This window comes from Sturnira hondurensis, unplaced genomic scaffold (assembly GCF_014824575.4).
Source record: "Sturnira hondurensis isolate 20B ecotype Veracruz unplaced genomic scaffold, ASM1482457v3 Scaffold0006437, whole genome shotgun sequence".
Taxonomy (NCBI): domain Eukaryota; kingdom Metazoa; phylum Chordata; class Mammalia; order Chiroptera; family Phyllostomidae; genus Sturnira; species Sturnira hondurensis.
Genome location: NW_028079068.1, coordinates 10,325,551 through 10,353,440, shown reverse-complemented (window position 1 = coordinate 10,353,440; position 27,890 = coordinate 10,325,551). Strand labels below are relative to the sequence as shown.

The 27,890-nt window shown below is 59.4% G+C and overlaps 1 protein-coding gene across 1 annotated transcript; it reads right to left on the bottom strand.

Annotated features, from left to right (window-relative positions):
• Positions 1–628: 628 nt before the first annotated feature.
• KCP (kielin cysteine rich BMP regulator) lies at positions 629–27,258 on the bottom strand. Its single transcript, XM_037049238.1, has 38 exons — positions 26,973–27,258; positions 24,726–24,880; positions 23,782–23,971; positions 23,626–23,702; positions 20,376–20,472; positions 20,173–20,255; positions 19,851–19,944; positions 19,013–19,095; positions 16,717–16,810; positions 16,535–16,614; positions 16,365–16,458; positions 15,916–16,001; positions 15,763–15,844; positions 15,371–15,523; positions 15,173–15,279; positions 15,003–15,096; positions 14,223–14,396; positions 13,986–14,068; positions 13,742–13,835; positions 13,462–13,650; positions 13,023–13,193; positions 11,093–11,269; positions 10,180–10,265; positions 9,820–9,910; positions 9,606–9,688; positions 9,421–9,514; positions 8,015–8,188; positions 7,685–7,767; positions 6,973–7,093; positions 5,980–6,059; positions 5,689–5,788; positions 4,276–4,427; positions 3,832–4,004; positions 3,636–3,747; positions 3,439–3,540; positions 2,519–2,683; positions 1,752–2,058; positions 629–1,610 (listed from the first exon to the last, which is right to left on the bottom strand). Exons 1-38 carry the CDS (start codon positions 27,049–27,051, stop codon positions 1,342–1,344), a joined length of 4,728 nt encoding a protein of 1,575 aa, XP_036905133.1. The 5' UTR covers positions 27,052–27,258; the 3' UTR covers positions 629–1,341.
• Positions 27,259–27,890: the final 632 nt, after the last annotated feature.

Here is a 27,890-nt window from a genome sequence, read left to right as displayed (position 1 = left end):
GAGCCTGCGATCCTGGCAGCCTCTGCCGTCAGGAGCAGACTCGCCTGCTTGCTGCTTCGTAACCGCCCCATGGGGCCAGGCAGCCCCAGAGGGCAGCCTCGGCAGAGCAAGCAGGCAGGAGACCGCACTTCAGCCCAACACTCTCCTTCACTCCTGGGGAAATATTAGGGACCTAGCCACCAGAATAGGGTCCCCCGATCTTTTAGCCAAGGTCCTAAAACACCAAGGTCACCTAGCCAGTAGGTGGCAAAGAGAACTCAAAATAGAGTTCATTTTTAAAAGATAGTTTTGCCCTGGCCACGTAGTTCAGGTGATCAGGGCATCATTCTGAACCACGGTCGGGGTGAATGCATAAGTAAGTGGGACAACAAATTGATGTTGCTGTCTCTCAAATCAATTAAAAAATAACAACAAAAAATTTTTTTCTTTTAAAAGAAATAGTTTTTCTTTTTTGAAAAATATTTATTTATTTTTAAAGAGAAGGGAAGGGAGGGAGGAAGAGAGGGAGACAAACATCGATGCGAAAGAGAGAAGCATTGATCGGCTGCCTCCCGCGTGTGCCCCAACTGGTGACCAAACCCATAACCTAAGCGTGTGTCCTGACCAGGAATCGAACTGGCGACCCTTCCCTTTGCAGGATGACACCCAACCAACTGAGCCACACTGGTTAGGGAAGAAAGAGTTTTTCTGTTTCAAAACCCATGTTCTTTCCCCTACGAGGATATCTTCTAAAGTTGCATGTGTGTGCCCCGCCCACGCTCCTCCCAGGGGCGGGTGTGGCAGTTAATGCACACAGGTGCACATGCGTGTGGGGTGTGTACACATGCACATGTGCCTGTACTTCATCACAGCCCTGGGCCCCACCCCAGGCACCGGGTCCCTGTATCACCAGCTCTCAGAGTGGTCCAGGGCCCCCCGAGTCCTTGGCATCCCTAAACTGAGAGAAAGGGGGAGCATGTGGGCACTGAGCCCATTCTCTGAGCACTCCAGGCCCTGCGGGGTTCCTCATGGACCTGCAGAAGGTCCCACATAGGGTGGCACCAGGGCGGGGCAGGCGGAGCAGCCCAGGAATGCAGGTACAGGAGTGAGCAAGGTCCAGAGCTGAGTGGGGACGCTGACTTCGGGCTCCCCGAGGCAGGAGGAAGTGCACACACACACACAAGGCAGCTGTGGGACAGGCCCTGAGTTTACTGCTTCTCACTCAACACAGCTAGGGGCTCGGTGAGGCGCAGGCTCCCGCTGCCTGGCAGGGCACTCTCTCTCGGAAGCTCTGGCAGCCTGGGAGCTGCTCTCCAAAGAGAGGCTTCTGGTCTGATGAGTCCTGGTCGGTGTCATCCTGGATCAGGGCGCCCCCCGGGGCTCCTGGCTGGGGCCAAGCAGATTGCTGGCAGGCTGGTCCTGGGTGAGCAGGACGGGGGGGCAGGCCTCAGGAGGGATACAGTGGGCCTCGTGCTCCACCAGGCCCGCGGGGCACTGGCAGCCGGGAACGCAGGGCCTCACGCAGTGGGCGGCCAGCTCGCCCGGGGGCACGTGCCGATTGAAGCAGGTGCGCGGGCAGGGCGGACCACACTCGTCGAACATGAAGCCACGATCCAGGGCACAGCCCACGGCTGCAGGTGAAATGGAAGGCAGGTTACAGCACGCCAGTCACCCTGCTCACCCCTTGCAGCCCTCCCTGTACCTACCCCACCCGGATGGGAGCCCTCTGAACCACCCCCTTCCCCACCCCACACCGGTCATCGCTGGCTCACCACAGAGCGTGGGGCCCCGCCAGGCAGGTGTCACCCCTGCCTGGCGACAGTGGCTGGCATAGGCTTCCAGGGCATCGCAGAGGCAGGCGTCAGCCAAGGAGCCAGGGCCACAGGCACACAGGTCGTAAACACAGGCAGCGAAGAAGGGTTCCGGAGGCACCACGGTGTGGCAGCGACTGAACGGGGAAGACTTCAGCACCCCACACCGGCCATTGGCCTCACGCCTGGCCCGGTAGCCTGCTGCTCGGCAAGGATCCACCTCACGGCCCTTGGAACAGGGCCGACCAGGTCCCGGCCCCTCGGGGACCTAGGTGGGGAAGGAGGCCCTGCTGGGGTAGCATCCTTGGGCAGCTGACTTTGCTGCTTTTCACAGCATTTTCCACCTAATATTTTGTTTTAGCCTCAAAAGTCTCCCTATAAGAATAGCAAAGGAAGTACTGGCTACTTTTCCTTAGTCCGCATTTTGGGGACAAACCAAGGCCCAGAGCAGGCAAGCAACTTGTTGAAAGTCACACAGCCCATAGCAGCAAAGCAGGACTCGAGTTGGCATTTGGTGCGGCCTCTTCCAACAGGACACCCTGCCTCCTCTAGATCTATGACAGGCAAGAAGCCCCCAAATCACCCTAACATGCGACAGCCCATCCTGTGTCCACCCTGCCCGCACTTCTGTACCAGAGGACTGCTCCGAGACTCAGGTTCCACTGTGCCATCTCCAGCCTGCCCCTGACCCCAGACCCCTGGACATCCTGAGTCTCTGTACCGCTCACCTGCCAGCTATTCCCAAATGCAGCCTCGGTGGGCAGGAGCAGCCCCTCAGGGTCCTGCAGATCATCCTGGACAAAGCCATTGAAGTTCCCACAGAGCCCACAAATCCGGCCTCGGTAGGAGCCAGGCACGCTCACCTCCACCTGGGACTGCCCGTCCCACAGCACCTGTGGGAAGAGGCTGCAACTGGGGAGTGGGGAAACACAGGGACCTCAAGAAGCCCAGGGTCTCTCCTGGCCGTAGGCACTGGGTCAGCACGCCCCCTGCTGTAGGATGAAGTTCTCCACTGAAGGGAGGCTGCCCTGGCCAAGGCCAAGTTTGCGCATGCTGTGGCATCTGTGAAGAGCCACCCACAGCTAGCTCCCAGGAAGGCACCTTCTGTTTGCAGCCCTGAACTGGGCCCCCAAGTAAAATGTACCCACTTCCAGAGATACACTATCTCGTGCGTATTCATGCTTCACAGAGGATGAAGTGCAGTAAGAGTCTGGATCGAAAGTGTGGACAAGTCTTACTGCATAATTTTACAAATTATGCTTCTTGCTGGCGGTGGGGGAGTGAATTGCTCTTTGACTTGGGGGTTGGGAGGAACCTGAACCTGCCTAGGAGACCTTAGTTGACCTGCCCCCACTAACCCTTCTCCCATATTACCAATGGGGAGACTGAGGCCCAAAGAGGATTGGTACAGACCTAAGAGGCCCAGTGTGTTGGTGGCTGAGCCAAGATTGGAAACCAGGCTCAGAACTCCTTTCATTACACTTGAAGGTCTCTCTCACTGATTCCTCCTCTCCCCTCAGAATCCGGCAGAACTCTCTCACCTTCGTGGCCAAGTTCGGCCGGGAAAGTCGCAGGTAATCCCCACTCCACAGATACCGAAGCCTGAGCAGGCCCAAGGCTCCCCTGCCCCTACTAGCCCTGGGCGCACCTGGAGCCCCGGCTGGGCGTGCAACATCACGGTGCGTCCCCGCAGTTCCAAGTACAGCAGCGGCTCCCGCAGGTAGGGCAAGGCCACCAAGCGCCCATCCACCTTGGGGAGAAGGGAGTCAGGAGGAGGGGAGACGTCAGGACTGAGAAGTGGACAGCGCGGGACTGATCTTCCCCCGGGTCCTCGGCTTGCCTCACCGTGACTGCCCCGCCCTGCAGCAGCCTGACGACCACCTCTCCCAGCAGCACCGCCACCTCCTGGGTCCAGGCCACACGGCTCCGACCCCGGTCACTGTTGGTCACGTGCACACTGCGGTGTGAGAGACCCGAGTGCAGTGGTCAGCAGGGAGCGTGTAGGGGGTTAGGGAGACAGAAGGCAGAGGGGTCTGCGCACCTGAAGTCCCCTCCACGGCAGTCCTTGGCCAGCACGTAGCTGCAGCTGCCCTGAAAGTGCAGCAGGCGGCCGTCGAAGGTGCGGTAATGGGGATCTCCGAAGGCCATGCAGGAAGCCGGTCGCGGCAGGCAGCGGGGACAGCAGCTGCCGAGATTCAGAGCGGGGGCCTCGTTCTGGCCTCCGCCCGAGACGGGGTCAGATACGAGGCACTGCTCCCCTGGCAGTCCCAGGGGAGCCCCACACAGAGACTCACTGAGGACCAGGGAGCGCTCAGGCTCCCAGACTCCCTGCGAGAGGGCTCAGGGCACCGCCTCGTGGCCGCTCCGGGAACTGCAGGCCCCTGGTCCCACCGCTCCGAGGTGGCTGAAGCCCAGGTTCCTGCTTTCCTCCGGGTGGCGGTGCCACGTGTCCATTCACCCCACTGCCCTAGACCGCGGCACTCACAGGCCCACAGGAGAGCGGCGAGCAGCGCTGCCTCTGGCAATGCACGGTGCCGGCCACGCAGGAGCAAATGGTGCAAGCGTCTACAGTCCAGCGTTCCCCAGAGGCCACCTGTTGGCCCTGGTGTACACACGACTGGGTGGGGGCTGAGGGAACTTGAGGGTAGGGGACAAGTGTCAGCCACTCATCCCTGGAACTGAGTCTTGGCCCTTCTTCCCTCATCATCCCAGCCCGCGCCTTGGCATCATTCATAGCACCTGCCAGCGTCCCGAACCTTCACCCAGTCCTGGGGGCAGGAGAGGGCCCGGCATTCCTCAAGGTGGCCCTCCCCGCGTCCCCACTGAGGACAGAGGTCATTTCTCTAAGGACTTCAGCTATGACCTGGAGTCCCTGGCCTCATACTCCTGAGGACCATCTGGCTCACGGTCTGAGACAGCAGCCCCTTTTCTTTCTGGCCCTGCTCCTCAAGAACACCCACTTCACTTTCAAGTGCGGGGATGAAGTGCAGTCCCCAGATCTGTGCCCCAGCACAGGAATGCCTCTCTCCCATCTCACCCAGAGGGGGCGCTCTTCCATAATTACCTCAAAGACCCCAGATTCACTGGCCCAGAGTCCTGAGCTTCCTCTCTTCATTAAAGTCCTCCACCCCCCCACATGGCAGGTGCAAGTAATGCAGGCATTGCTGGGGTCCCACCAGCTCTCCCCATCTGCCACCCTGCGGCCCTCAGCCTCCACTGCACAGTTTGATGAAAAGTAATGGGGCTGGGGGAGCATTGTCCACCCAGTTGCATCCTTCCTCCCTGGAGCTCACCCTGANCCCAGAGTCCTGAGCTTCCTCTCTTCATTAAAGTCCTCCACCCCCACTCCCCCACATGGCAGGTGCAAGTAATGCAGGCATTGCTGGGGTCCCACCAGCTCTCCCCATCTGCCACCCTGCGGCCCTCAGCCTCCACTGCACAGTTTGATGAAAAGTAATGGGGCTGGGGGAGCACTGTCCACCCAGTTGCATCCTTCCTCCCTGGAGCTCACCCTGAAGGCCCACAGTAGGGGGTGCCCACCCTATCCACTTAGCACCGTGGTGGTGTTGATAACTCCAGCCAGCATGCAGGGGACTGGCTAGATGGCAGGCTGGGCTGGCTGCCAGCTCAGCAGTGAGATACCCTACCAGTTGGCCTGGGGTCCCTGGACCCACTGACAAGCCTCAGGCCAGGCCTTGAGAATCCAGGCTTCATTCCCTGCCTCCCTCTGCCTTACGGGTTTCTCCTTCACCCCAGTAAATAGCCCTCCATTTCTACAAAAGAACAAAGCGGCATTCTGAGTATAGAGCTGAGCTGCCCATTGACCCATGGACGCCACCCCTCCTGTCTTCTTCCTGGGCTCCTGCTCCAAGGGTGCAGGCCAAGACGGGGCACTGACCCTGGCACGTGGGGCAGCAGCTCCCAGGGTGGGTATGGCGCTCTGATGGGGGACAGCCGAGCTCAGGACAGGATCGGTGAATGCAGAGCCAAGTCAGGTCCTGTGGAAGGGCACACGAACACCATGGGTAGAGGATGGCTGGGAGGGAGCAGGGCCTTAGCAGAATGTGACAAGTGGGTGAATGTCAGGGTGAGTGGGAAGCTGCGGGCTGCTGTGGGAGAGGATTCAACCGCAGCCCACAGAGGAGGAAGGAGACCAGGCTTGGGGAGTCCCCATGCCGGAAGGGCTCACCTGGCACTGGCAGGTGTAGCAGGGGTCCAGCGGGGCCAGCTCAGACCCCAGAAGACCCTCTGTGCAGTGACTCAAGGCCTCTGTGTGGACAAGAATGCAATGTGGAGGGCAGAAGGGGGTGCAGGGGATGTAAGCCCATCTGCTTTCACTTTCCCATGCTATCCCCAAACTTTTGGGGCCCAGGGCACCCCCATGTCTCATCACCTTGGCTCAGGAAGGATAAATCCTCTTTCCCTCTGGTTCAGCAAAGAAAAGTTTGGACTTTCCAAAAGGAAATTTTCTACTGGGGCTGGGGGCTGGAAACTGACCCGGTGTGGCTTCCTCAGTCTGAAGTCCCTAAGGCCCACAGGCTGCCCCTACTGCCTTGCGTCCTTCACACTGCCTGGCTAAAACGGCATAAGACGGGACAAAGAGCTGGGTACCCCCGCTTCCAGTCCTCAGTGTCTGAGTCGTTTCAGGCAGAACAATCAACCTCTCGGAACCTCAGTTTCTTCACTTGTAAAAAGGGAATAATAATACCTAACTCACTGGGTAATTGAGAATTAAATGAGGCACTGCTTATTAAAATAACCAAGTACAGTGCATGGCATGCAATAGGTGCTTAATAAATGTTAGTCTTTTTCTCTTTCCCTGAAGCACATCCTAGCAAGTGTTGATAAGAATAGCTCTTCCCACTTCTGTAGTGGGGCCAGTCACTGCCCCCCCATTGCCCTGACTTCTCTCTCAAGAAGCCAGTAGCTGGCACAGCTGCCATCCCACAGCGCCCTCTGCTGGGAAGGATGCGCCTGGCTTCAGAGTCAAGTGGTCCCTGCCAGCTCCCCCAGTTCCACTTGGGGCAGTGCAGGCTTCACTGGCCAGGGCCTGAGATTTCAGAACAGTGCCCTGGACTCAGGAAAGGGCTGCGGCTGGGACTGTGGAGAGCTGCTGGTGCTTCCAGCGTCAGTCTGACGGTGGCAGCCTTGCCCTTATCTACCCCTATATTGGGGGACTCACGGGCGCAGCTGGGGCAGCAGCGCTGGGGCCCAGGGGGCAGGAGCTGGCTGGTGGGGCAGCCCACCAGGCTGGGACACTGCTGACGGTGACATTGCAGGCTGGGAGGCCCCTCAGGCTGCAGCTGCAACAGGGATGAGTAAGCGAGGGGTGGGTCCCAGGCCTGGGGAGCTGAGCCGCCCCTTGACCTTGGAGGCCAGACCCCTTCATCTTCCTGCTGCATCTCCTCCAGCAGACAGCTCCAGTCTTCGGGGAGACTCAGCCTCTCCCCAGACTTGCTCCTCACTCCACACCCTGATCCCCAGCGATGACTTCCCCTTCTCTCTCCAGTCACTTGGGTCTGAACCTTCATGTGACCTTTGGCCCTCCCGCACCTCCCTCCCCAACCCCTCTGCCTAATCTTTGGACCTATAATGTCATTGCCTGCTCAAAACCCTCCATCTGGTCTCCCTTACCTTTCAAACGGAGATCCCCCAGTGGCATCTCCCAGGGGTCTCCTCCACCTCCTGTTCCCACCCACCTCACACTCCCGCTAGGTGCCCCGCTGCCTCCCCACACTTAGCACCGGTGCTCTGGCTAACTCCACACTGGCCCTGCTGGCTCTTCGCCCCAAGCCTCACCTCACCGCCTGGCCGCAGGGCGGCTCTCCTGCCTCTGGCCCCCCACGGCGCCTGCTCCCCACAGTGCCCCGTCCCTCAGCGGTGCCCTCACCCACCTCACAGATGCACACCTCACAGGGGTCTTCCCCAGGCTGGAAGCTGTCTCCGGGCTCATACTTCCGGCCCTCATGCTCACACTCTTGGGCAATGGGATAAGAGCAGAATAGGACCAGCGAGCATTCAGGCTGGCAACAGTGCCAGGGGGTGGGGGGTAGGGTTCTCTGTCTCCCAGGAACCCCCAGCCCCCAGGATTTGGGCGTATACAAGCATGGGGGTCACTTCCAGAAAAGCCCATCTCTGCTGCCCTCCCCCCCAGTGCCAAGGCAGGGAGATGCTGACCAGGCTCGGCCTCCCTGCCACCCCAGCCCACCCCGGGCTCCCCGTACCAGAGCATCGAGGGCAGCAGTCACCGGGCCCCTGGTGGGGATGGACACAGGGGATGACACACTGGATGCGGGCACAGGTGACGATGCCCTCGTGACACAGGCAGGAGGAGCAGGGGCTGTCCGGAGGCGCCCAGCTGCTGCCTTCAGGGTGCTCCTCCCCGTGGGCCAGGCAGCCTGTGTCCCAGGTGGGCAGGGGTGAGCTCCGAGTCTGGGTTCGATGTGCTGCCCCTGATCACCCACCTGGGGTCAGCGGGGCAGGTGGGTCTGGCATGGGAGAGGACCTGCGGGCTGAGGTGGGAAGGAGGCTCCCGGCAGAGCATCTCTGCATGGAGGGGGAGGATACTAGGTGGCCGGCAGAGCTCCTGGGCTTAATCCCTACCGTGTCTGCTTGCTTGCTAAACCAAGTGCCAGGCAGCAGGCACTTTCGGTTGTAGGCCAGCAGCAGCAGCACCAGTACCTGGCATGCAGTAGGCATCTAATAAATGCATGCAGAATGAATGAAAGTCTCCATCACTAACCATGCACCCCAGACAACTGAATATCCTCAAGCCATAGTCTCCGCAGCTGTTAAATAGGGATTTCATCTGTCCTCCCACTTCACAGGGCAAGTGAGACCAGGTTATGGTTCTGGACTCATAACATGCTGGGCAGCAGGCAGGTAACAAAGGCTCTTATTCTAGCCCTGGCTGGTGTGGCTCAGTGGATTGGGTGCCGGCCTTCGAACCAAAGGGTTGCCGGTTCGATTCCCAGTCAGGGCACATGCCTGGTTTGCAGGCCAGGTCTCCAGGCGGGGACGAGTGAGAGGCAACCATACATTGAAACTTCTCTCCCTCTCTTTCTCCCTCCCTTCTCCTCTCTCTAAAAATAAATTAAAAATGAAAAAAAAAACTGTAAAGAAAGAAAGGCTCGTATTTTAGAACTGGGCAGCCTAATTGCAAACCTTATCTCTGCCACCTACCACAGGTAAGTTAAGTCACCTCTCTGTACCTCAGTGCTCTCAGCTGTGAAATAACAGTAATAACAGTACCTGGCTGATAAGGTTGTTGTGTGGATTAAATGAGATGCCTGTAAAGTGCTTAGCTCGGGGTGTGGCTCCTGGTGTGTGCTCCATGAGAGTTGTCATCACTATTATTATGAACGGGGTGTGGTTTGGGAGGGGCAGCTTTGAGGGCACTCTAATAGCATCTGGAGGGGAAGATGGTCCCAGCAGGCCAGGGGCAGGGGCCGGCAGGAAGACTGGAGGAGGATGGGGGTGAAGGCTCAAGGACCAAAGTGGGCGAATGGGGAGGTGGGAAGGCTGGAGGGGAGCTGGGTGGGGTAGGGGTGGAGCACTGGGGAGGAGAGGCAGGGGTGGAGCACTGGGTCCAGGGGCCAGAGCGAGGGGGCAGCTGCAGCGCCCAGCCTACCTCTGCAGCGAGGGCAGCAGCCTCCCTGCTCTGTGACCTGGAGTGGGCAGGGCAGGGGTGGGCACCGCAGCGGCTCACAGCTGACCTGGCCGGCCTGTAGGAGATGCTGGGTTAGCGACCTGCTCCCTGGGCCCGGTGCCTTAGAGGCACTGTGCCCGGCCCCCTCTGCCACCTCCCTGCCATACCTGGCAGAGACACCGCTGACAGCTGCCTGAGGGCCCCTCAAATTCCTCCCCATCCTGATGCTCCCAGCCCTGAGAGAAGCAGCCTGTGGGCGACAGGCTTCCTGGGTGGGGGGGCTGCGCCACCTTGTCCCACCCAACCTCAGGCCCACTTGGCAGACAGGGAAGGGAGAGGGCAGGGGAGGGCGTGGGGTCCCGTGTGTGGGAGGCAGCTCACTCTGGCACACGGGGCAGAAGCAGGGTCCTGGGGAGGGGGAGGGGCAGGGAGCTGGAGGGCACGGCTTCTTCTGGCAGCGCATGGAACCGTCCTGGGGGAGAGACCCCGCTGCCACTTCCCATTCCCGCATCACCCCACCCACAGACCAGGCTGCGCTGCCCCGCGATGGGGCGCCCCCTACTGAGCCTGCCAGGCCCAACTCCCTCGCTTGGCCCAGGAGACCTGAAGTCAATCCTGTCCCACTAGTTGCCACAGGCTGACCGGGCCCTGGGAGACCTGGCTGGAGGAAACAACTCCTGGCCGGAAAGTAGGACCAGGGGCGGAATGAAAGCTTACCAAGTTCCCGAAGGGCCACCTCACCTGGCAGGTGCAGAGGGAGCAGGTGGGGTCAAGCGGGTCAGGAAGCGTCTCTCCAGGGGCCGCAGTGACCCCATGATAGAGGCATCCTGGTAGAGCAGGGCATGCAATGGAAGAACTGCCATCAATGAAGCTGTCTACGGCCATTCCTCACACACACATACACTCGTGCTCTCGCACACACACACACACACACACACAGCCAGGCCCAGGGACCTCTGCAGAGCTTAGGGAGTCTGAGAAGGAGGGAGAAGTCAGCCAGGCTGTAAGCGGTGAGCTCTGCATGGAGGCCTGGAGGTGGGATCGAAGACTACTGAGACCGTCCGGTCCCCGTGGGAAGAGGATGTGAGGGGGCGGGCACACCCAGGGAAGAAGGTGAGGGACCAGCTGGGCTAAGGAAGCCACCCCGCCTGATGCACGCAAGGGCAGAGGGTGCCACTGAGTGGTTTTTTAAATCTTCACCCGAAGATACGTTTATTTAGAGAGAGAGAGGAAGTGGGAGAGAGAGAAAGAGAGAGAAAGAGACATCAATCAGTTGCCTCCTGTATGCACCCCAACCAGGAATTGAACCCACAACCCTCTGGTGTGCAGGACGAAGCTCAGCCTACTGAGCTGCCCAGCCAGGGCTGGTGGTTCCAAGTCTCGGGATGTGGTATTTGAGGAAGACAGCAAGACCATTTACGAGCAGGAAGGTCTGGAAGCACAGGGACCTGTTGTGTGGAGAATCTGACAGTCAGTGAGAGGTGACTGCAGGGACAGAGAGGAGGGTGTGGGTCCAGTGTGAGGCGTCTAGTGAAAACACAGCATGTGGGTTTGCTGCGTGGCTGTCCCAGGAGAGGGTGACAGCGGCCAGACCGGGTGGCTCTGGGCCGCTGGGAGTCCAGGAGGGGCAGCGGAAGGGCAGGCGCCGCCCTACCCTGGCAGGCGGGGCAGCAGCGCCCAGACGGGGAGAGCGGGCGGCTGCAGTTCAGGGGCTCACAGGGCCGGCGGCTGCAGGTCACGAAGCCTCCAAGGCAGGTGCACAGGTTGCAGGGCTCTCGGGGATCTGGGAACTCCTGGCTGCTCAGGTAGGACTCCCCTAGATACTCACAGCCTTGCGGAGGGGACAGAGAGAGGCAGGGTGGGGGGCAGAAAGGGTTGAGAGGACAGCGGTCGCCAGCTCTGCACTTGCCCCTAGCCTGAGTCCAAGGCCTCAGAGACCCGGCCTGGGGGTAGGGAGCACTCAATCCAGGCTGGTGGGCGAAGGAGTGGAGCGTTGCGGAGACAGTCGGACTGGCCAAAGGGTCAATGTTTCCCTCTTCAGCCTGCAAAGTAATCTTCCTGGCCCATCTATGGGGAAAACCCACATGGAATCCGTGCCTGGGGTCAAATACTCAGCAGGCCACTGCCCAATCAGAAGGCACCAATTTTTCCAAACTGAGGAGACCTGGGAGTTGCTTGAGGTGACGTGGACCCAAGATGTCCCCTTTCCAATGCCCTTCAAGACCTCTGATCAGTCAAGGAGGGGCAGGGGGCCCCAGGGGGCTGGCAGCCTGCCCTTAGCATCTGACACTTTCTGACTTTTTTGACAAAGAGGGCACTCTGGGTGGTAAGGATGTGTCCGTGCAGGCTCATCAGTTGTGACCAATGTACCACACTGGTGGAGCACAATGGCAATGAGGGAGGCTGTGCCATGTTGGGGCAGGGCGTAGATGGGGAAATTTTGTGCCTTCCTCTCAATTTTACTGGGAACCTAAAACTTCTCTCTCTCTTTAAAGATTTTATTTAATTTATTTTTAGAGAGGGGAAGGGAGAGAGAAAAAGAAGAGAAACATCACTGTGTGGTTGCCTCTCCCCCGCCCCCTACTAGGGACCTGTCCGGAAACCCAGGCATGTGTCCTGATTGAGAATCAAAGCCCTGACCCTTTGGTTCGCATTCCAGCACTCCATCCACCGAGCCACACCTGCCAGGGCCCCCTTCTTTCCTTTTTTCATTGACTTTTCTTTTTTAAAGAGAAGTTCTCATCCCTGGCTGGTGTGACCCAGTGGATTGAGTGCCAGCCTGCAAACCGAAGGGTTGTAGGTTCGATTCCCAGTCAGGGCTCATGACTGGGTTGCAGGCCAGGTCTCTGGTAGAGGGTGCTTGAGAAGCAACCACACATTGATGTTTCTCTCCCTCCATTTCTCCTTCTGTTCCCCTCTCTCTAAAGATAAATAAATAAAATCTTTTTAAAAAGAGGGAGGGGATGAGCCTCAGGCTCAAAGCCTTGGCAGGCAAAAGTATCTGACTTGAATTTAATATTTAGTTTTTAATTGTACTCATTTTTATGGAGACATTTTGTTCCTTGCAAATCTAATTTTCTATCTGAAGTATGATATAAATAAATTCTAAATTCTAAATTCTGAATTTTGTTCCTTTCTAAATAAATTTGAATTTAGACGTGAGTAAAACTGAAGAAAAATAGTAAGTAAATACAGTCACAGGTGGTAGAGGGCATGTAGAAAGAACTGAGACCAAATCCAAGTGGCCAACACCTGGGGAAGGGTCTTGTTCAACCGTCTCATTTCTACAGACCTTAAAATTACACCCAGAGTTACACTTAAAAGTGGTTAAGATGGTACCTTTTATGTTATGTGCATTTCACCAAAATTCACATTTATAAAATGTGTGTGTTTTTAAAAGTCAGGCCTAGGGAGGTTACGTCACCTGTCCAAGGCCACACAGCCACACAGCACCGGGCAGGAGGAAGTCGAGGGCTCTGTTTTTCGTGCTGTAGGAAGTGTTTGGGACCCTGGGAGGGGCAGTGGGGGTGAGGCTGTCCCAGTCCTCCCGGTCCCCCGCCCCCGCACTGTCCCCTCCGCCTCACCATCACAGGCAGGACAGCAGCCACCCCTGGCAGGGAAGGGGCACTGCGCAGGGGCGCAGGCCCTGAGCTCGCAGCTGACGCTGCCCTCCCAGCAGAGACAGTCGTGGCACGGGAGGGCGGGCGAAGGGAAGCGCTCCCCGCTGGCAAACTCCTTCCCCTGGTACAGGCAGCCTAGCGGGCAGGAGACAGGGCGGGGCTGGGGGCCACGGTGGCGGCTCCCGGGCCCACAACCTCCCAGGCCCCGAAACCTCCCAGGCCCCGCAAAGCGGGCACTGCCTCCCCAAATTCTCGGTGAGAACTGACACGGAGAGCAGCCCCGGAGGAGGGGAATACCAGGGTGGCGCCCTGTCTGGGGCTGGAGAAAGGGGTGAGGAGTAACGCAGGCCCCGCGCTCGGAGAAAGCGGGTGTCAGGCGCTACAGGGCCGCGGGGGGCATTACCGTCGCAGGAGGGGCAGCAGGGCCCCTGGCGCGGGTGAGCGCAGGGCGCGGGCGGGCAAGGCAACCGCTGGCAGGACACGGAGCCGTCCAGGCAGAGACAGCGGTGGCAGGGGTCCCCGGGCGGGAAGAAGTGCTCCTGGTGGTCGGCCGCGCCTAAGCCCCCAGGCCTCGGACAGCGGGAGGGGGAGGCTGAGGCCAGACAGCACGCGTCACGGGGTGCCCAGGGGGAGGCTGCAGAGGGGCTCTCCGGGCAGCAGCGGCCAAGGGGGGCAGCTCTTACCTGGGCACTGCCGGCAGCACTCGCCCGGCAGCAGGACGGGCTCTGCACAGGGCAGCGGAGGGCAGCGGCGGGCCAGGCACCGCACATTGCCGCTCTGCGTGGACAGAGGGACCGCGGGAGCAGGCCTGGGTTGGTGGTGGGAGGCAGAGGTGGTCCCCACCCTTCCCACCCCCAGGGCGGTGGACTCCCCAAGTCCCACCCCTTTTCCTCTGGACTCCTCCTCCTACCCGGGGGTCAGACTCACCAGACAGTGACACAGGCGGCAGGGGTCGGTGGGGTGGGGGAAGTCTGCTCCGTTGGGGTACTCTTTCCCACTGAAGGCACAGCCTGGGGGAGGGGGCGGCTATAGGCCTGGGAGACGCCCCCGTGACTCAGGTCATACCCTCTGAGCCCTAAATGCCCACAGATGGGGCTTGCTAAATGCCCGGGATGGCCAGGCCATCCCAAGAGACCCCCCCCACCCCAATCTTGTCCACCTTACCATTGCAGTTACTCAGGCAGCAGGGCCCAGGCAGTGGGTGGGTGCAGGGGGCCCTGGGGCAGGCCCGGCGCTGGCAGCGGGCCTGGCCATCCTGACAGCGGCACTCCTGACAGGGGTCTCCAGGGTGGGAGAAGCTCTCACCATCCACAAACACCTGTTCCTCCAGGGTGCAGTCTGTGCAGGACAGGGGAGGGGGGGCAGAGACTAGCGGTGCCAGGCCCCAGACAGCTCTCCACCTGGGCCGGCCAGAGTCACTGGGAAGTGCCTCCTGAGAGCTGTCCCCATGGACAGAGAGGAGGGGCCGTGATGCAGGTGTGGGCCTCTCTCAGCACACGCGTTTGTGTGTCCATGCGCACACGTGTGTGCGTTTACTCCCTTTACCTGCAGGCATACGTGTGCCTCTGCAGGTGAGAAGGCGAAGGGCTCCCACCCATGCCTGCCCATGTGCATGACACACGCCCTAACACACTCTCCACGCAGGCAGGGGTCCGGGCACACCGCATCCCGGGCACATGCAGCCTCGCTCCTGTGCCCGACAGTCTGCTGCATGAACGTGTGCTACACAGGTAGATACACGAGCATGTCTGAGTCGGGGGTCATTGGGAGAGGACACGTGGGATGGAGAAGAAGGGCGACAAGATGACGAAGGGAGCTCCAGGCTTCGTCAGACTGAAAACAGTTCCGGAGAATGCTGCTTTCTAAGGGGAGGCCTGTGCCCACCGGGCAGGGAGGGGGCAGGGCCTGGGGTCTCCAAGCCAGACAGGGTCAGTAAGCACGCACCTGGGCACCTGGGGCAGCACTGGCCGGGTCCACTCTGGGGTCTGGCACAGGTTGTGGGCGGGCAGTCAACCAGGGAGCACCTCACGGTCCCTTCCTGGGAACAGGGGAGAGGGCAGTGGGGGTGAGCCCAGGGAAGGGATCAGCAGGGCAGTGTCGAGCCCGGGAGGTACCTCGCAGCGGCAGATGTGGCAAGGGCTGTCTGCGTCCGTGAAGTTCTGCCCGTTGGCATACACTTGGCCACGGTAGGTGCAGCTCTCACAGCTGGGGCAGCAGGCACCTGGGGGGTGGGGCAGATTGACCAGAGCCCAGATGATCAGCGTGAGCGGGGCAGAGCAGGGGATGGAAGCTACAGAGGGCGGGGCACTCACCGGGTGTCTGGGTGGGGTGCTGGCAGGGGGCTGCGGAGCACAGCACAGCCCCGCACACGGGCACGCCATCTTGACAAGAGCAGGCTGTGCAGGGCCGATCATCGGGCTCCCACTGGACCCCCTCAGCAAACTCCTCTCCATCGAGCACACAGGCTATAGCAAGGGGGCTGTCACCATGGCAACCCAGAAGCCTGTACCCATCTCTCCCCTTCTCAGACTACAGGGCCCTTCCCAGGACCCCAGCTTTGCCATCCCCACAGCAGCCTCTGAATGCACTCTGGAAGGGGTGGTGGATTTAGCAATGCCCCCCTTACTGTGAAGGCACACCCCTCCATCTCCAGCCACTGGAAGCAGTGCTCCTTCGCAGCTGCTTCCCCCCTCCCCCCACGCACCTAGGCACAGCTGGGGGCCAGAGTCTGGCAGGGTGCAGGGGGCGACCGGGCACTCCTGCTCCTCACAAGAGACCTCGCCGACCTAGGAGGGACACTGGGTGAGAGGCCCTCGAGGATGAGGCAGACCTGGGGCTCAAGCTGGGGACTACCTACCAGGCAGGAGCAGCGGATGCAGCGGGCACCCTCTTGGAGTCTGAAGGTCTCCTGGCTCTCGTAGTAGTGTCCCCGGTACTCACAGCCTGGACAAGGGGACAAGGGGATGGGGGCACAAGGCTGGAGGCTGGCAGGGAAGCCTCACTCCATCCTGACGTCCACTTCCCACCTGGATGAGGACACCCAGCTCCAGGGGTCTCTGCCAGCCCTGCCCCCAGCACCCTGTAGCCAAGGCCCCACCTCAGTGCCTGGTTGGCCATGAGAAGGTGAGGTAAGAACTTGTCCCTCACTGGTGATGACAGGAGCTTAGGTATGTAAAGGATTTCTTCCATACTTTAGCTCAAGGGGGCTTCCTGTAGGTCCAAGTCAGCAACGCCCCCTCCCCCACACACAGCAGACTCTTTGGCTAGAGGCTCCCCCTTACCCAGCGACCCACGTGCCCCACTCACCGGCACAGACTGGGCAGCACTGCCCAGGGATCCTGCCTGGGTGTCGGCAGGGCACAACCGGGCAGGGCAGAGGCTCACACTGGACACTCCCGTTCTGACAACAGGGCCAGGTCAGCTTTCGAGAGGCAGGCCCAGACGCCAGGCCCTCCCTGTCCGGCAGCCACACTCACAGCACAGCGGCAGTCGGTGCAGGGGTCCCCAGAGCCCACAGGCTCCCCGCTGCGGTACTCCCGCCCGTTCAGGAAACAGCCTGTTGGGGAGAAGGGTGCCTTAGGCCCTCCTCAGGAGGCCTCCACCGCCCCACAGCCTGGCCAGCTTTCTGTGCCCCTCCGAGCTCCACCCGCGGACTCACCATCACACACAGGGCAGCAGGTGCCCGGGAGGGGCCGGGAAGGGTAAGGGCACAGGCTGGAGCATTCTCGCTGGCGGCACTGGACGTGGCCTTCCTGGTAGGGGCAGAGTGGGCCATCCGAGCTCAGCCAGGTGGCAGAAACAGCATTTGGGACCCAGCTATCCACGTACTAGACATTGCTCTGTGTGGAATCATGTCCCTCCCACACTCAAATTCACATGTCGAAGTCCTAACCCCCCATTACCTCAGAATGTGACCTAATTTGGAAAGAAGTTGTGGATCTAAAGAGTTAAGATGAGGTCATCCTCGACTGGGGTGGCCCCTAATCCAGTGACTGGCATCCTTGTAAAGAGGGGAAATTTGGGCACAGACACACAGAGCAACATGTGGAGATGGAGGCAAAGCCGAGGACACGGAAGCTTCCAGCCAACCACCGGAAGCTGGGCAGGAGGCTGGGAGAAGGGTCTCCCTCGGGGCCTCAGAAGGACCCAGCCCTGCTGATACCTTGACCTCAGACTTCTGGCCTCCAGGACCACGTGAGAACACATTTCTGTGGCTTAAGCCACTGCATGTATGGTTCTGTCATGACAGCCCAAGGAAACACACATAGATGTGTAACCTAGCTGGCTACTTAAGTTCCACGTCCCATGTGGCCTTGACCTCTGGAAGCTGGCAGTCAACAAACAGGAGCTCCTGCTGCTCCCCGGGCCCTTTCCACACAGACCCCATCCCTGAAGTTCATGTCTACACCTGGGCTCACTGTCTGTAGGCCCATCAGTGTCCTGGCAGCCAGCGACTCTCCTCACAGATGTGTGAGGGGGGCCAGCAGGGAGGAGAAGCACATGGTCAGAAAAGGGTCCTCGGCCTTCACAATGGAGTCCTTGGCAGGCTGTCTATCTGGGGTGGCACCAGCCCCCATGAAACAGCATGTCCCCGCTGGCCGTCAGGCTCCACGTGCCCACCTTCCTCCCCAGGCTCTGTCCTGACTGCTCCCTGTACCCGCTGTCTTATTCCACTGGGGCTGCTGTGATAAGACTCCATAGACTGGGTGGCTTAACAACAGACATTTACTTCCCACAGTTCTGGAGGTTGGGAAGTCCAAGATCAAGCTGCCCGCAGTTGGTGAGAATAGCTTCCTGGTTCACAGGTGGCTATCTTCCTATTGTGTCCTCACGACGCAGAAGGGGGTGACCACGCTCTAAGGGCACTGATCCCGTTCAGGAGGGCCCCATCCTTAGGACCTCATCACCTCCCAAAAGCCCCACCTCCTCACACCATCACCTCGGAGGTTGGGATTTCGACACATGAAGTGGGCGGAGGGGTGGCACAGACATTCCGCCTCTCTGACTCCTGACTGTCTCTCCGCAGTTCTCCCTGCTTCCGTCCTACTCACCCGTTAAGAACCGGGTACACACTAGCCCTGCACGAAGATTTTTCTACAGCTGCTGCCCAATAGGAATGTAACACAAGCCACATATGGCTCTTTAAATTCTCTAGCCCTGGCTGGTGTAGCTCGGTGGATTGAGCTCGAGCCTGTGAACCAAAGGGCCCCTGGTTCGATTCCAAGTCAGGGCACATGCCTGGGTTGCAGGCCAGGTCCCCAGTAGGGGACACATGATAGGCAACCACACACTGATGTTTCTCTCCCTCTCTTTCTCCCTCCCTTCCTCTCTCTCTAAAAATAATTTTTTTTATTTTAAATAAATAAATAAATTCTCTAGCAGTAGGGAAAAATTTTCTAGTAGTCAAATTTCAAAAACTTAAAACGGATGAAACTGAATCTCATATGTTCCAGGGAGCCCAATATATCCAAAATGTTATTTCAACATGGAATCAACACAAAGCGTGGATGAGATACCTTACATTCCTTTCTTTCACAGCAAATCTTTAAAACCTCTGAAGTTGTGTGTTTTACAATTAAAGCCCATCTCCAACGGGGCGGCCACATTCCAAGGGCTCGGTGGTCACATGCAGCTGTGTCTACTGATCAGACCACGTAGTTCTAGGCACCTCGAGTCAGCCTGCGTCTCTCCCTCCCTGGAGTGTGTGCCGTCTGCCATGCTCTTCCCTGCCTCACTCCTGGGGCCTGGAAGCTTCTTGAGTGCAGTTCACAAACCAGTTCACAAACAGTGCAACCGGCCCCTGCCCTCGCCTCGCCATGCCCTGGATCAGGTCCTCTCCATCTCTGTCCCCTCACAGTGCCTTTGGGGTGTGCTCAGTGGGGTGAAGGAACGAACATGGTGAGTATTGGAGGGAGGTGGGGCAGGGGGAGCCCAGGAGCAGCATCAGGACGCACCAGGCACTGGCAGATCTGGCAGGGGTCCCCAGGTGCAGTCCACTCTTGGCCGTGCTCCCAGCGAGAGCCACCTTCCACACAGCCTGGGGCTGAAGGACAGAGGGACAGAGAGGAGATTTGATGGGAGCCAGTCTGGGCCACAGCTTCAGCCTGCTCCCCTTCTCCTCCACAGGCCCTCTGAGGGCGCTCCTCTGAGCCCAGACCAGGCCAGTTCATGCCTCTGCCCAGATCCCCTTGGTGCCTGCCAGCGCCCCAGCTGGGCAAAGCAAGCTCCTAGCCCCCCCTTTCAAGCTTTCCCGGACCCAGCATGGCCACGCCTATCTCCCCCACCTCTCTCTAGGCCCTCCCATTGTAAGGTTTGTCTGCTTGCACCTTCCCACCTAACACCCACCAAACTCACTTTTGAGTGTCAGCCACACCTCTGCTCTAGCTGCCCTTCCTTCCTGGGATGCCCTCTGCCTCGTTCCACCCCCCACCTGGCCAACAGCGTTATCCCTAAGGTTCACCCAGGACGCTTTCCCTCCTGTGCCCAGCCTGGATTGGGGCTCCTCCCTCCCAGTTTCTGTAGCACCTGGCATCTGCTTCTATTCCTGCCTTTGGGACAGTACTGGCGAGTGACTCAGTGTCACCCTCTAGTGGCCTACTTCTAGGGCCCACCCTGGGTCATACATGCACAAAAAAGCAGAAAAGAACTGACAACATTAAGGTAGAATATTGTTATCCACACCACACAAATGGGAACTGAGGCTCAGAGGAACTCAGAGGCCCCCGACCATAATGTGGCAAGGATGAAATCAGGGCTCTGGCACCCCAGTTCCAGAGCTGGGTCAGGGCTTACCTTGGCAGGTCGGGCAGCAGTGGCCAGGCCTCAGGACTGGCTCGGGGCATGGACTGGGCGGGCACTTCATGGGCACGCAGTGAGCCAGGCTCCTCTGTAATGTACCAACGGCTGTAAGGCCTCCGGGTCTGGCTCCCAGAGAGAGTATGGCGGGCAGGTGTCAGTGCCGTTGGAGAGGTGGGGCACGGGGTTAGGACAGGGAGTGGAGCCCACTGTCTCCAGGCCTCGGAAGACATGTGAGAGGCTGAAAGAGTGTCCCCAGGGTGGGGCAGGGGACATTCAAGGAGGAGCAGGGCCTGGGTGAAGGTGTGGAGGGACTTACCAGGCAGGAGCACTGGAGGCAAGGGTTGGCGTTAGACAGGAAGTCGGCCCCCTCTTCATAGAGCTGCCCCTCGTACTCACAGCCTGGGAGGGTTGCCAGGGTGACAGGCTGGTCAGATGAGAGCAGGGTGGACAGCACCCGTGGGAAGGCATGGCCCCCAAATAGGCGCTGGATGCCCTGGGGCTAAGGTGGGGTGGGGTCACCTGGCCGGCAGACAGGGCAGCACTCCCCGGGCAGGGTGTAGCTCTCCAGGCAGCTGAGCTCCGGGCATGAGGGCCCCTGGCACCGCACAGTCCCTGCCTGCGGGGCAGACACTGAGCCCTCCCGCCCTCTCCACTGCGGGTTACTGTGAGTCACCCTGCTGACCCCGCAGGCTCCGGGCCTCCACGCCTGGGCGGCCACAGCAGCCCTGTCTGGTTCCCAGATTGGGCTTGGCTCTGCCAGGCCTGGGGTACACCGGGCAGCAGGGACATGGGTGGTGGCTGGGGCCAGGCTCTGATTCCCTTACCTGGCAGGTGCAGGTGACACAGGGCTCAGGTTGCCACACTTCCCCAGCCTTGTGACCTTCAGGGCAGCCTGCAAAACCAAGGCCAGGCCCCCAAGTTAGAGACCCATAGGACCGGGGCAAAAGCACTGCAGAGAGTGGAGGGCACCACCACAAGGGGGCGCCATTCAGAGAACAGGCATCAGAGATTTTGGTGTTTACTACAACCTTCCAGCAGATGGCAGTAAAGTGTCTGACGCTTACAGAATCAGATTTCCATTTCCCATGTGTTGAGGAATGGGTGCCTTATTTATTTATTTATTTATTTATTTATTTATTTTTTAATTGCACCAAAGACATCAAATGGGCTAGCAGTGGCCCTCAGGTGCCACTCCTCCTACAGGCTATGTGGGCGTGTGTCCCTTTTTTTTTTGAGACCCATCAATTCCTGCTGTCCCTGCCCCCCCGTCCCCCAGACTCCCAGGCTGCATTTCCAGGCCTCACTGGTTCCTGAGCCCCTGTTTTGGCTTTCCCAGCACCAGCTGAGTCTGTTCCTGGAGTAGAATAGATAAAAAACCTGGAAGCTCTGTTAAATTTGAATTCCAGAATGTGGACCAAAAAAAGGGGTTCTGGGGAAAGTAACCTCATGGGGTGCTCGGATCATAAATTCCTAACTGGGCGGGTCATGGAGGGTAGTCACGTCCCAGGCATATCACACTTTAGTAAAAGGTTTCTCTCTGCCCTAAGTAAGCCTTGTCCATCGTGCATCCAGGTGAACACACCTTTCAAATAAGCCCCAACCACCCTCAGGAGAGCACCGAACCTTGCTAACTATCCTGTACCAGGGTGTCCACCCTTTTGGCATCTCTGGGCCACACTGGAAGAAGAAGCGTCATCTTGGCCACGCATTAAATACATTGCAACATGTAATCACACAAAAAATCTCACAATGTATTCAGTAAATGTACGATTTTGTGTTGGGCCGCATTCCCAGCCACCCAGGGCTGCGTGTGGCCCGTGGCCTGCAGGTTGGACACCCCTGCATCCAATCCCCCCCTTGCTTTCTCCTTTGGTTCCCTCCTTAATTTCAAGTGTATTAAAGAAGCTGCAAAAGTGTTAGTCTCTGGAACACTTGAGATCTTGCTCCCCGGCTTATGTCGTTCCTTTGGCTCAAATAAACTCCTATAAAAATTGTCTCCTGGTTTGGATGTTTCTTACATTGACTAGATAAACCACCCATACTGTTTTACTGTAAGTGTGTCCCCAAAACACTAAAACAGTACGGGCTGTTTATCTGAAATTCAAGTTTACCGGGGCACCCTGTGTTTTTATTTGCTAAGTCTGGCCACTGGGGCCCCGGCCGAGACACCTCCCAGCAGAGCGTTGCTTGCGCTTCCTCCTGGCTCTCTCACGTCCCTGGCACCACTGCCCTCCTCGTTCCCCACCATTCCAGGGGATCCACCCAGTTACCAGCTCCTGCTCGCTCTTTAGAGTCACCCCCCTTAGCCACTGCCATCCCTGGCCCCATGAATGGACAGCTGCTCTGATGGCCCCTAACTTGTCCCTCTGCGTCTAGCGTCCTACCGGATGGATGTTCCTCAAACACGTCTCTGAACATGCCACGCTCTCTGAGCCATTCAACTTTCAATGGCTCCCTATGGCCCCCAGAGGAAAGTTCAACTTGCAAGGCTCACAGCAGTCTCCTCCCACAGGCCTTTCCAAACTGAGTTCCTGCAACACATCTCTCGGTACCCTGCTCTTGTGCCCCGAGGGCCCGTAAGCACTGTCTCTTTCTGGTGAAAGCCCACTCTGCCCCGAAGAGCCAGCTCAGACAAGCCGTCGGTTGTAAAGCCCGAGCTGACACCAGGCCGGGTGGGCTTCCCCTGCCCTCCTGCGCTCTCCTCTGGCCCCTAACCACCTACGGCCTTTCTACACCTCCTCTTAATCCGATCATTGGATCTCGTATTATACCAACTATAACTTTATCTTCGCAACGAGATCAGAAGCTCCCAAGGGCAGGAAAAGGTCGTACAGAGCCTCTGGTTCTGGTCCAGCCTCCTATGACCTTGAGTCCCAGGCCAGAGCCAGCATTTCACTGAATGTGCTTCAGTTTCGAACTTCTCTAGCCACTGCCAGAATGAGTGGGCAGGTCCCCCCTGAGCTTGTAGTAGGTGGCAGGCGGCAGACCGTGGCTCAGAGCCCAGAATAAGTACAGGAGGTGGGGCCTGGGCTGGCAGGGGGGGCTGACCTGGCTCACAGTGTGGGCAGCATGCTCCCGGCTCCAGGCAGGGTCCCCCTGGGCATGGCCTCTGGGTACAGGTTACGACTCCTTCCTGTGGAAAGGCAGGCTGGTGGCTGCACGGGCATCGGTGCCCTGGGGGGTGGGGTCTCCAGAACCGAAACCTCGTCCCAGGCTGGGACAAGCCAGAGGAGCAAGAGGGGGAGTTGGCCCAGGGGACACGGGTGACCCTTTGTCCAAGGGCAGAAACGAGACATCCTACACCACCCCCATCCTCTCCTGCCACTCCTGACCCTAGAAGTCATGTCTTCCAGGTGCCAGCAAATCCCCAGAGAGTAGAAGGACCCCAGGAAAGGGACCGAGGCCTTCCCCAATGAAAGAGTGAGGAACCAAGGGCATGGAGCCAGATGAGACAAAACGGGTGGGTAGAGGACGGGCAGATGGACAAGAGGGGACAGTCAGAGGACGTCCACAGGTGAGGGGTGATGTGGGAAGACAAGCAACACTGTCCTCATTGCCTTCCATGCCACCATTTGCCAGGCCCAAATCAGAGGGCCCGGGGTCCCCACCCTGTGCACAGGGGTTGAGCCACCTGCGGCAAGCTCAGGGCGGGGGCAGGCAGATCCCATTACGTAACATTTGGCACACCAGGCTGTAGCAACAGGCAGCTAAGGGAGGCACACGGGCAAGGGGGACAGGTGCAGACACTCAGGTGGGTCATGGAACTCACCAGGCAGCGGCAGGTGGAGCAGGCGTCTGGGGAGAAGGTCTCCCCGTTGCTGTAGGCCTGCCCGCTGTGGCTGCAGCCTGAGAAGGAGACAGTACCATCCGCCCGGGCCCTCATGCCCGTCTCTAGGCCCTGGGACCCAGATGGGAGGGCACTCACCACGACACTGGGGCAGGCCAGGCTTGGAGGCACACAGAGCAGCCCCATCCTGGCAGACGCACTCAGTGCAGGCATCAGGCTCCCAGCGAGCCCCCTCAGGCCAGGCCCGCCCCAGCGCCCAGCACTGGGGAGGCGCTGGGCGGCATTCACAGGACTCCAGCTGCCTCACCCTCTCCTGCAGGTCCTTGTTCTGGAGCAAAGAGTTGGAGGGGGGGCAGGGTGGAGGTGCTGGCTCAACTTCCCCTTTTGTGCCCCTCAGGGCAAGACGACAAGGAGAGCTGGTGTCCCAGCAGCTGTGGAACCCCTCCAGCCAGCGTCCAGCTCAAACAGTCATGGTTCACAGGACCTGGGGTCTGGACAGGCGCCCAGGGGAATACGGGACCCCTGGCCTCTCCTTTGGACAGAAGGAGACCCAATCCTTTTGTCCAACGGTTAAAGACCTTTATCCACCTGAAATCTTTCCTGACGATGTCTTATATACAGTAGGCACTCTATAATGTTTGCAAATACATAAAAGAATATGAAAGCCTGGGCTGGCAAAACAGATAGATACCCTGGAGGTTCTTCATTCTTATGAAGGAAGAGCTATAAAGAACTATTCAAATAAAAACTCCACGGCCCTGGCTGCTGTGGCTTGGTGAATTGAGTGCTGGCCTGTGAACCAAAGGGTCACCAGTTCGATTCCCAGTCAGGGTATATGTCTGGGTTGCTTGGGCCAGGTCCCCAGTAGGGGGTGCACTGGAGGCAACTACACATTGACATTTCCCTCTCTTTCTCCCTCCTTTCCCCCTATCTAAAAATAAATAAATAAATATTTTTAAAAAGCACCACTTCATGTACGTTTAAAATGATCCTATTTTAGGGTCCTTTAGTCCCCCGCAATCCCAGCGCTCCCCTCCTTCCCTCTTGCACCACACGCACACAGGCCTGGGCTCCAACGGTACCTGTTCCCTGAGCTGTGTCACTTCAGCCTCCAGCCTTTTCAGCAACTCCTTCAGGGGGCGCCCCTGCTCCTGGGGGGCACCAGCAGGGGCTGGGGCCTGCTGGTCATAGTCCTGGATGTTAGCAAGCCCCGGAAACTCCCTGGAGACAGCCCCACCTGCAGTCACAAGAATGCAGGGTGAGCCCATGGGTGATGGGCTAGCAAAGTTTGCCCAATGACGTCACCCTGTGCCCCACCCTTGTCACCCACCCACCCATGGTCCATGGAAGGAGATAGGGCTGGCGAGGGTGCTAGAGTGAAAATATGAAGGAGGAGGAGGAGGGGGGAGCCCTGAGTGGACAAAAGTGCCCCAAACCAGCTTTCCAAGTAGCAGAAACCTTAGTTGGATACTAGCCCCAGGGGCCTGGCCCTCTGGGTCACGGGGAGCACGCAGACCAGAGACTCCCTGCAAGCCAGGGTCACTGGTCCTCACTTGGGCCAGGAACTCGGCCAGGGGTGGCCTGAGGATCTGGCATGTCATGCTGAGAGTGCCCAGAAGCCAGCACGTCAGCCTCAGAGTGCAGGAGAGGCAGAGAGTCACTCGAAAGGCGGGGCTGCCTTCCAGTGCCCAGTGCCCGCCCCGGTGTGAACAAAGCCGGCCTGCCACCTGCCGTCTCCACCTCTCAGAAAGGCACCCCTCCCGGAGAATGTGGAGGTCATGGGGGCGCTTAACTGCTTTCTCTGTGACCACCCGAAGCCTGGCCATTGTGTCCAGGCCTGTGGCTGAGGGGTCTGGGGACCCCACGTTGAGTAGGGCTCTGGGTGACACTATGTTGAGGGAAAGAGGGGCCTCTGCGTTCAGAACTGGGGTTGGGGCAGCCACTCTCACTTTGACCCCTCCCCTGCAGTCAGAAAGGCAAAAGCCGGGAGGGGGCCAGCTAACTCCACAGACATCCCACAGTCCTCCAGGCGGGGGCGCGCAGTGAGGCGGAGGCGCTGGAGGAGGAGGGTGAGGGGAGGGTCTTTGCCACAGATGCAGCTCGTTCCTGGCTTCACTCAGGGTCACTGTGAGGCAGGGGACCAATGTCACCCACTGCCCGCACCACCCCACTGCCATCACCAGGAGGGACTGGAGATTCTAACCCGAAACCTGAGTTGTCTTCCCTCAAACCTGCTTGGCTGAGTTCCTTGGCTTGGTTAACGCCATCCCCACCTACTGGGAAGTCTACGGCTCTCGGCATCCCACTTGCGTACCTCTCCCACACCCCGTCTCGCCCAGTCGCCCCTCAGCCCGCCCCCCTCCCATCTCCCCTCCCTACTGAGAAGACCGAAGCTGAGCCTCCGCCTGCTCCCCTCCCTCCGCGCAGACGTTCTAAATGGCACATCTGAAGGTTCCCAGCCGCAGGTGCAAGTGCGACCTTTCACTGGGGCCACCGTCTTTTCAGCCTGCCCTGCCATCCCCCCGCCCAGGGCTCTAACCCCTCAACAAACGCGGGCACCAAGCTGCCTGGGCGCGTCGCCGCGCCCCTCCCTCGCGCGGGTCACCCGAAAGGCCCCCTGTCTCAGCCGGGCTCCGGTTCCCAGCTTCCTTCCTAGCCAGCCCTGCCAGGGGCGTCCAAGGATGGACGGGGTCTCGGCATCTGAAACCCTCCAACGGCTTGACTCCCATCCCCCACGATCCTGCTCCAGACCGGCTTCCAAAGCAGGAACAATTAGGGGGTCAGGGAGAAGCTGGGGGTCCTCTGGGACCCTCAGGGAAGATAGGGCCGGCCCCTCCCCTGGAGAGACCTGCAGAAAGGGCTCCTGGCGGTTGCCCAGAAGCCTAACCGCTCCCCCTGGAGCTGTCCTCAGTTCCCCTCTCCATCCCTCGATTCCCGCCCGTCCCTCTGGGTGAGAGCCAGACGCGGAGACTCAAAGTCAGCTCCCATGGCGGGCCTCCTTTTTCCCCCCTTTCAAAAGGCAAATAATTAACTTCAGACGCTCGGATTCCAGCGCAGCCTCTCCCCCACCGCTGCCTGCAGGAATTCCTCCCGAGACCACGCAGGAAGCCCCCTTCCTCTCCTGGACCCCATGCCTCAGCCCCCGAGGTCCCCGACCTCCCCCGCGAGGTTCTTCTCCACCCACGGAAGATCGGAGGCGGGCCACGCACCCCCAGGCAGGGCGGGGAGAGGCAGCCGCGGCCCCAGCTCCTTCCTTCAGAGAGGTCTGAGCAAGGGCGGGGTGCCCCCCGCCTGGCCGCCGACCCTGAGCCCTTGGCTCCCCCACTTACCTCTGCGCATTCCCAGGGCCAGCGCCAAGGTCAGGAGCTGCAGGACCAAGGGCCGCGGAGCGGCCCCCGACCCCGCCATGCTCGCTCCGTCCTGCTGCTGTCTGTGGTCTCCTCTCAGCAGGCTCTGGGGGAGGCGGGGTGGGGACACGCCAGGCCTCCTCCCACCCAGTCTTTGTTCAGGGAGGGCTTCTGGAGTCTGTCATCCTGCCGGCTGCGCCTACCTCCCAGCCGGGCACCCGGACCCCGGGGTCCCAAGCCCCATCCTGACCCAGCCCAGGCTCAAAGCTGCAGCAGCCCCAGCCCCGCAGCGAGCTGGGAGGTGGGGGGGGGTGGGAGGCGGGTGGGGGGGGTGGGAGGCGGGCGGGGGGGGCACATCTCCTGCACAGATGCCAGAGGAGACCCTGGAAATAAACACAAATTCGTCTCTCTGGGGATCCAAGACAGCTGGCCTGCCTGCCCCCTTGGGTTACTCCAACCCCCTGGGGTTCCCAGTTCAGCTTTTACCCTTTTCCCCCTGTGTACAGGAATCGCGGACTGAGCTGGGTCCAAATCCCTGTTCAGCCAATTTCACACGCCCTAAGACAGACCCCCTAACTTCTCTCTCCCTCAGTTTCCTTGTCTGTAAACTGAGGTTCATAACATCTACTTTACAGACTGGCAGGGTGGGTTCAGGGAGACCATACAGATAAAGAATTTAGGGTAGTGGCCGGCATATGCCAAGCTCTCAGTAAACAACAATAGACACGTCCACCTCTCTGAAATGGGGGGTTCCCAGTCACCACTTCCTTCCTCCACCCCCTACGATCTTTCCTGGACTTCGCTCACAACCCCTGTCCACCCCAGGGGTGCCAGGCTCTGCCCCAAATGTGGGGGCCTCTCTTTGCTGTCTGGTCCCAGATCATTTCCCAGCTCCTGAGC

What these genes read in the sequence shown, in the direction of transcription:
- KCP (XM_037049238.1), bottom strand. Translation starts at nt 27,051, where the DNA reads ATGGCGGGGTCGGGGGCCGCTCCGCGGCCCTTGGTCCTGCAGCTCCTG. An exon ending in GCACCGACTGCCGCTGTGCT is followed by an intron (nt 16,459 to 16,534) that starts GTGAGTGTGGCT and finishes CCCTGTTGTCAG; the next exon opens with AACGGGAGTGTCCAGTGTGA. An exon ending in TGCAGGGCGGGGCAGTCACG is followed by an intron (nt 3,541 to 3,635) that starts GTGAGGCAAGCC and finishes CTTCTCCCCAAG; the next exon opens with GTGGATGGGCGCTTGGTGGC.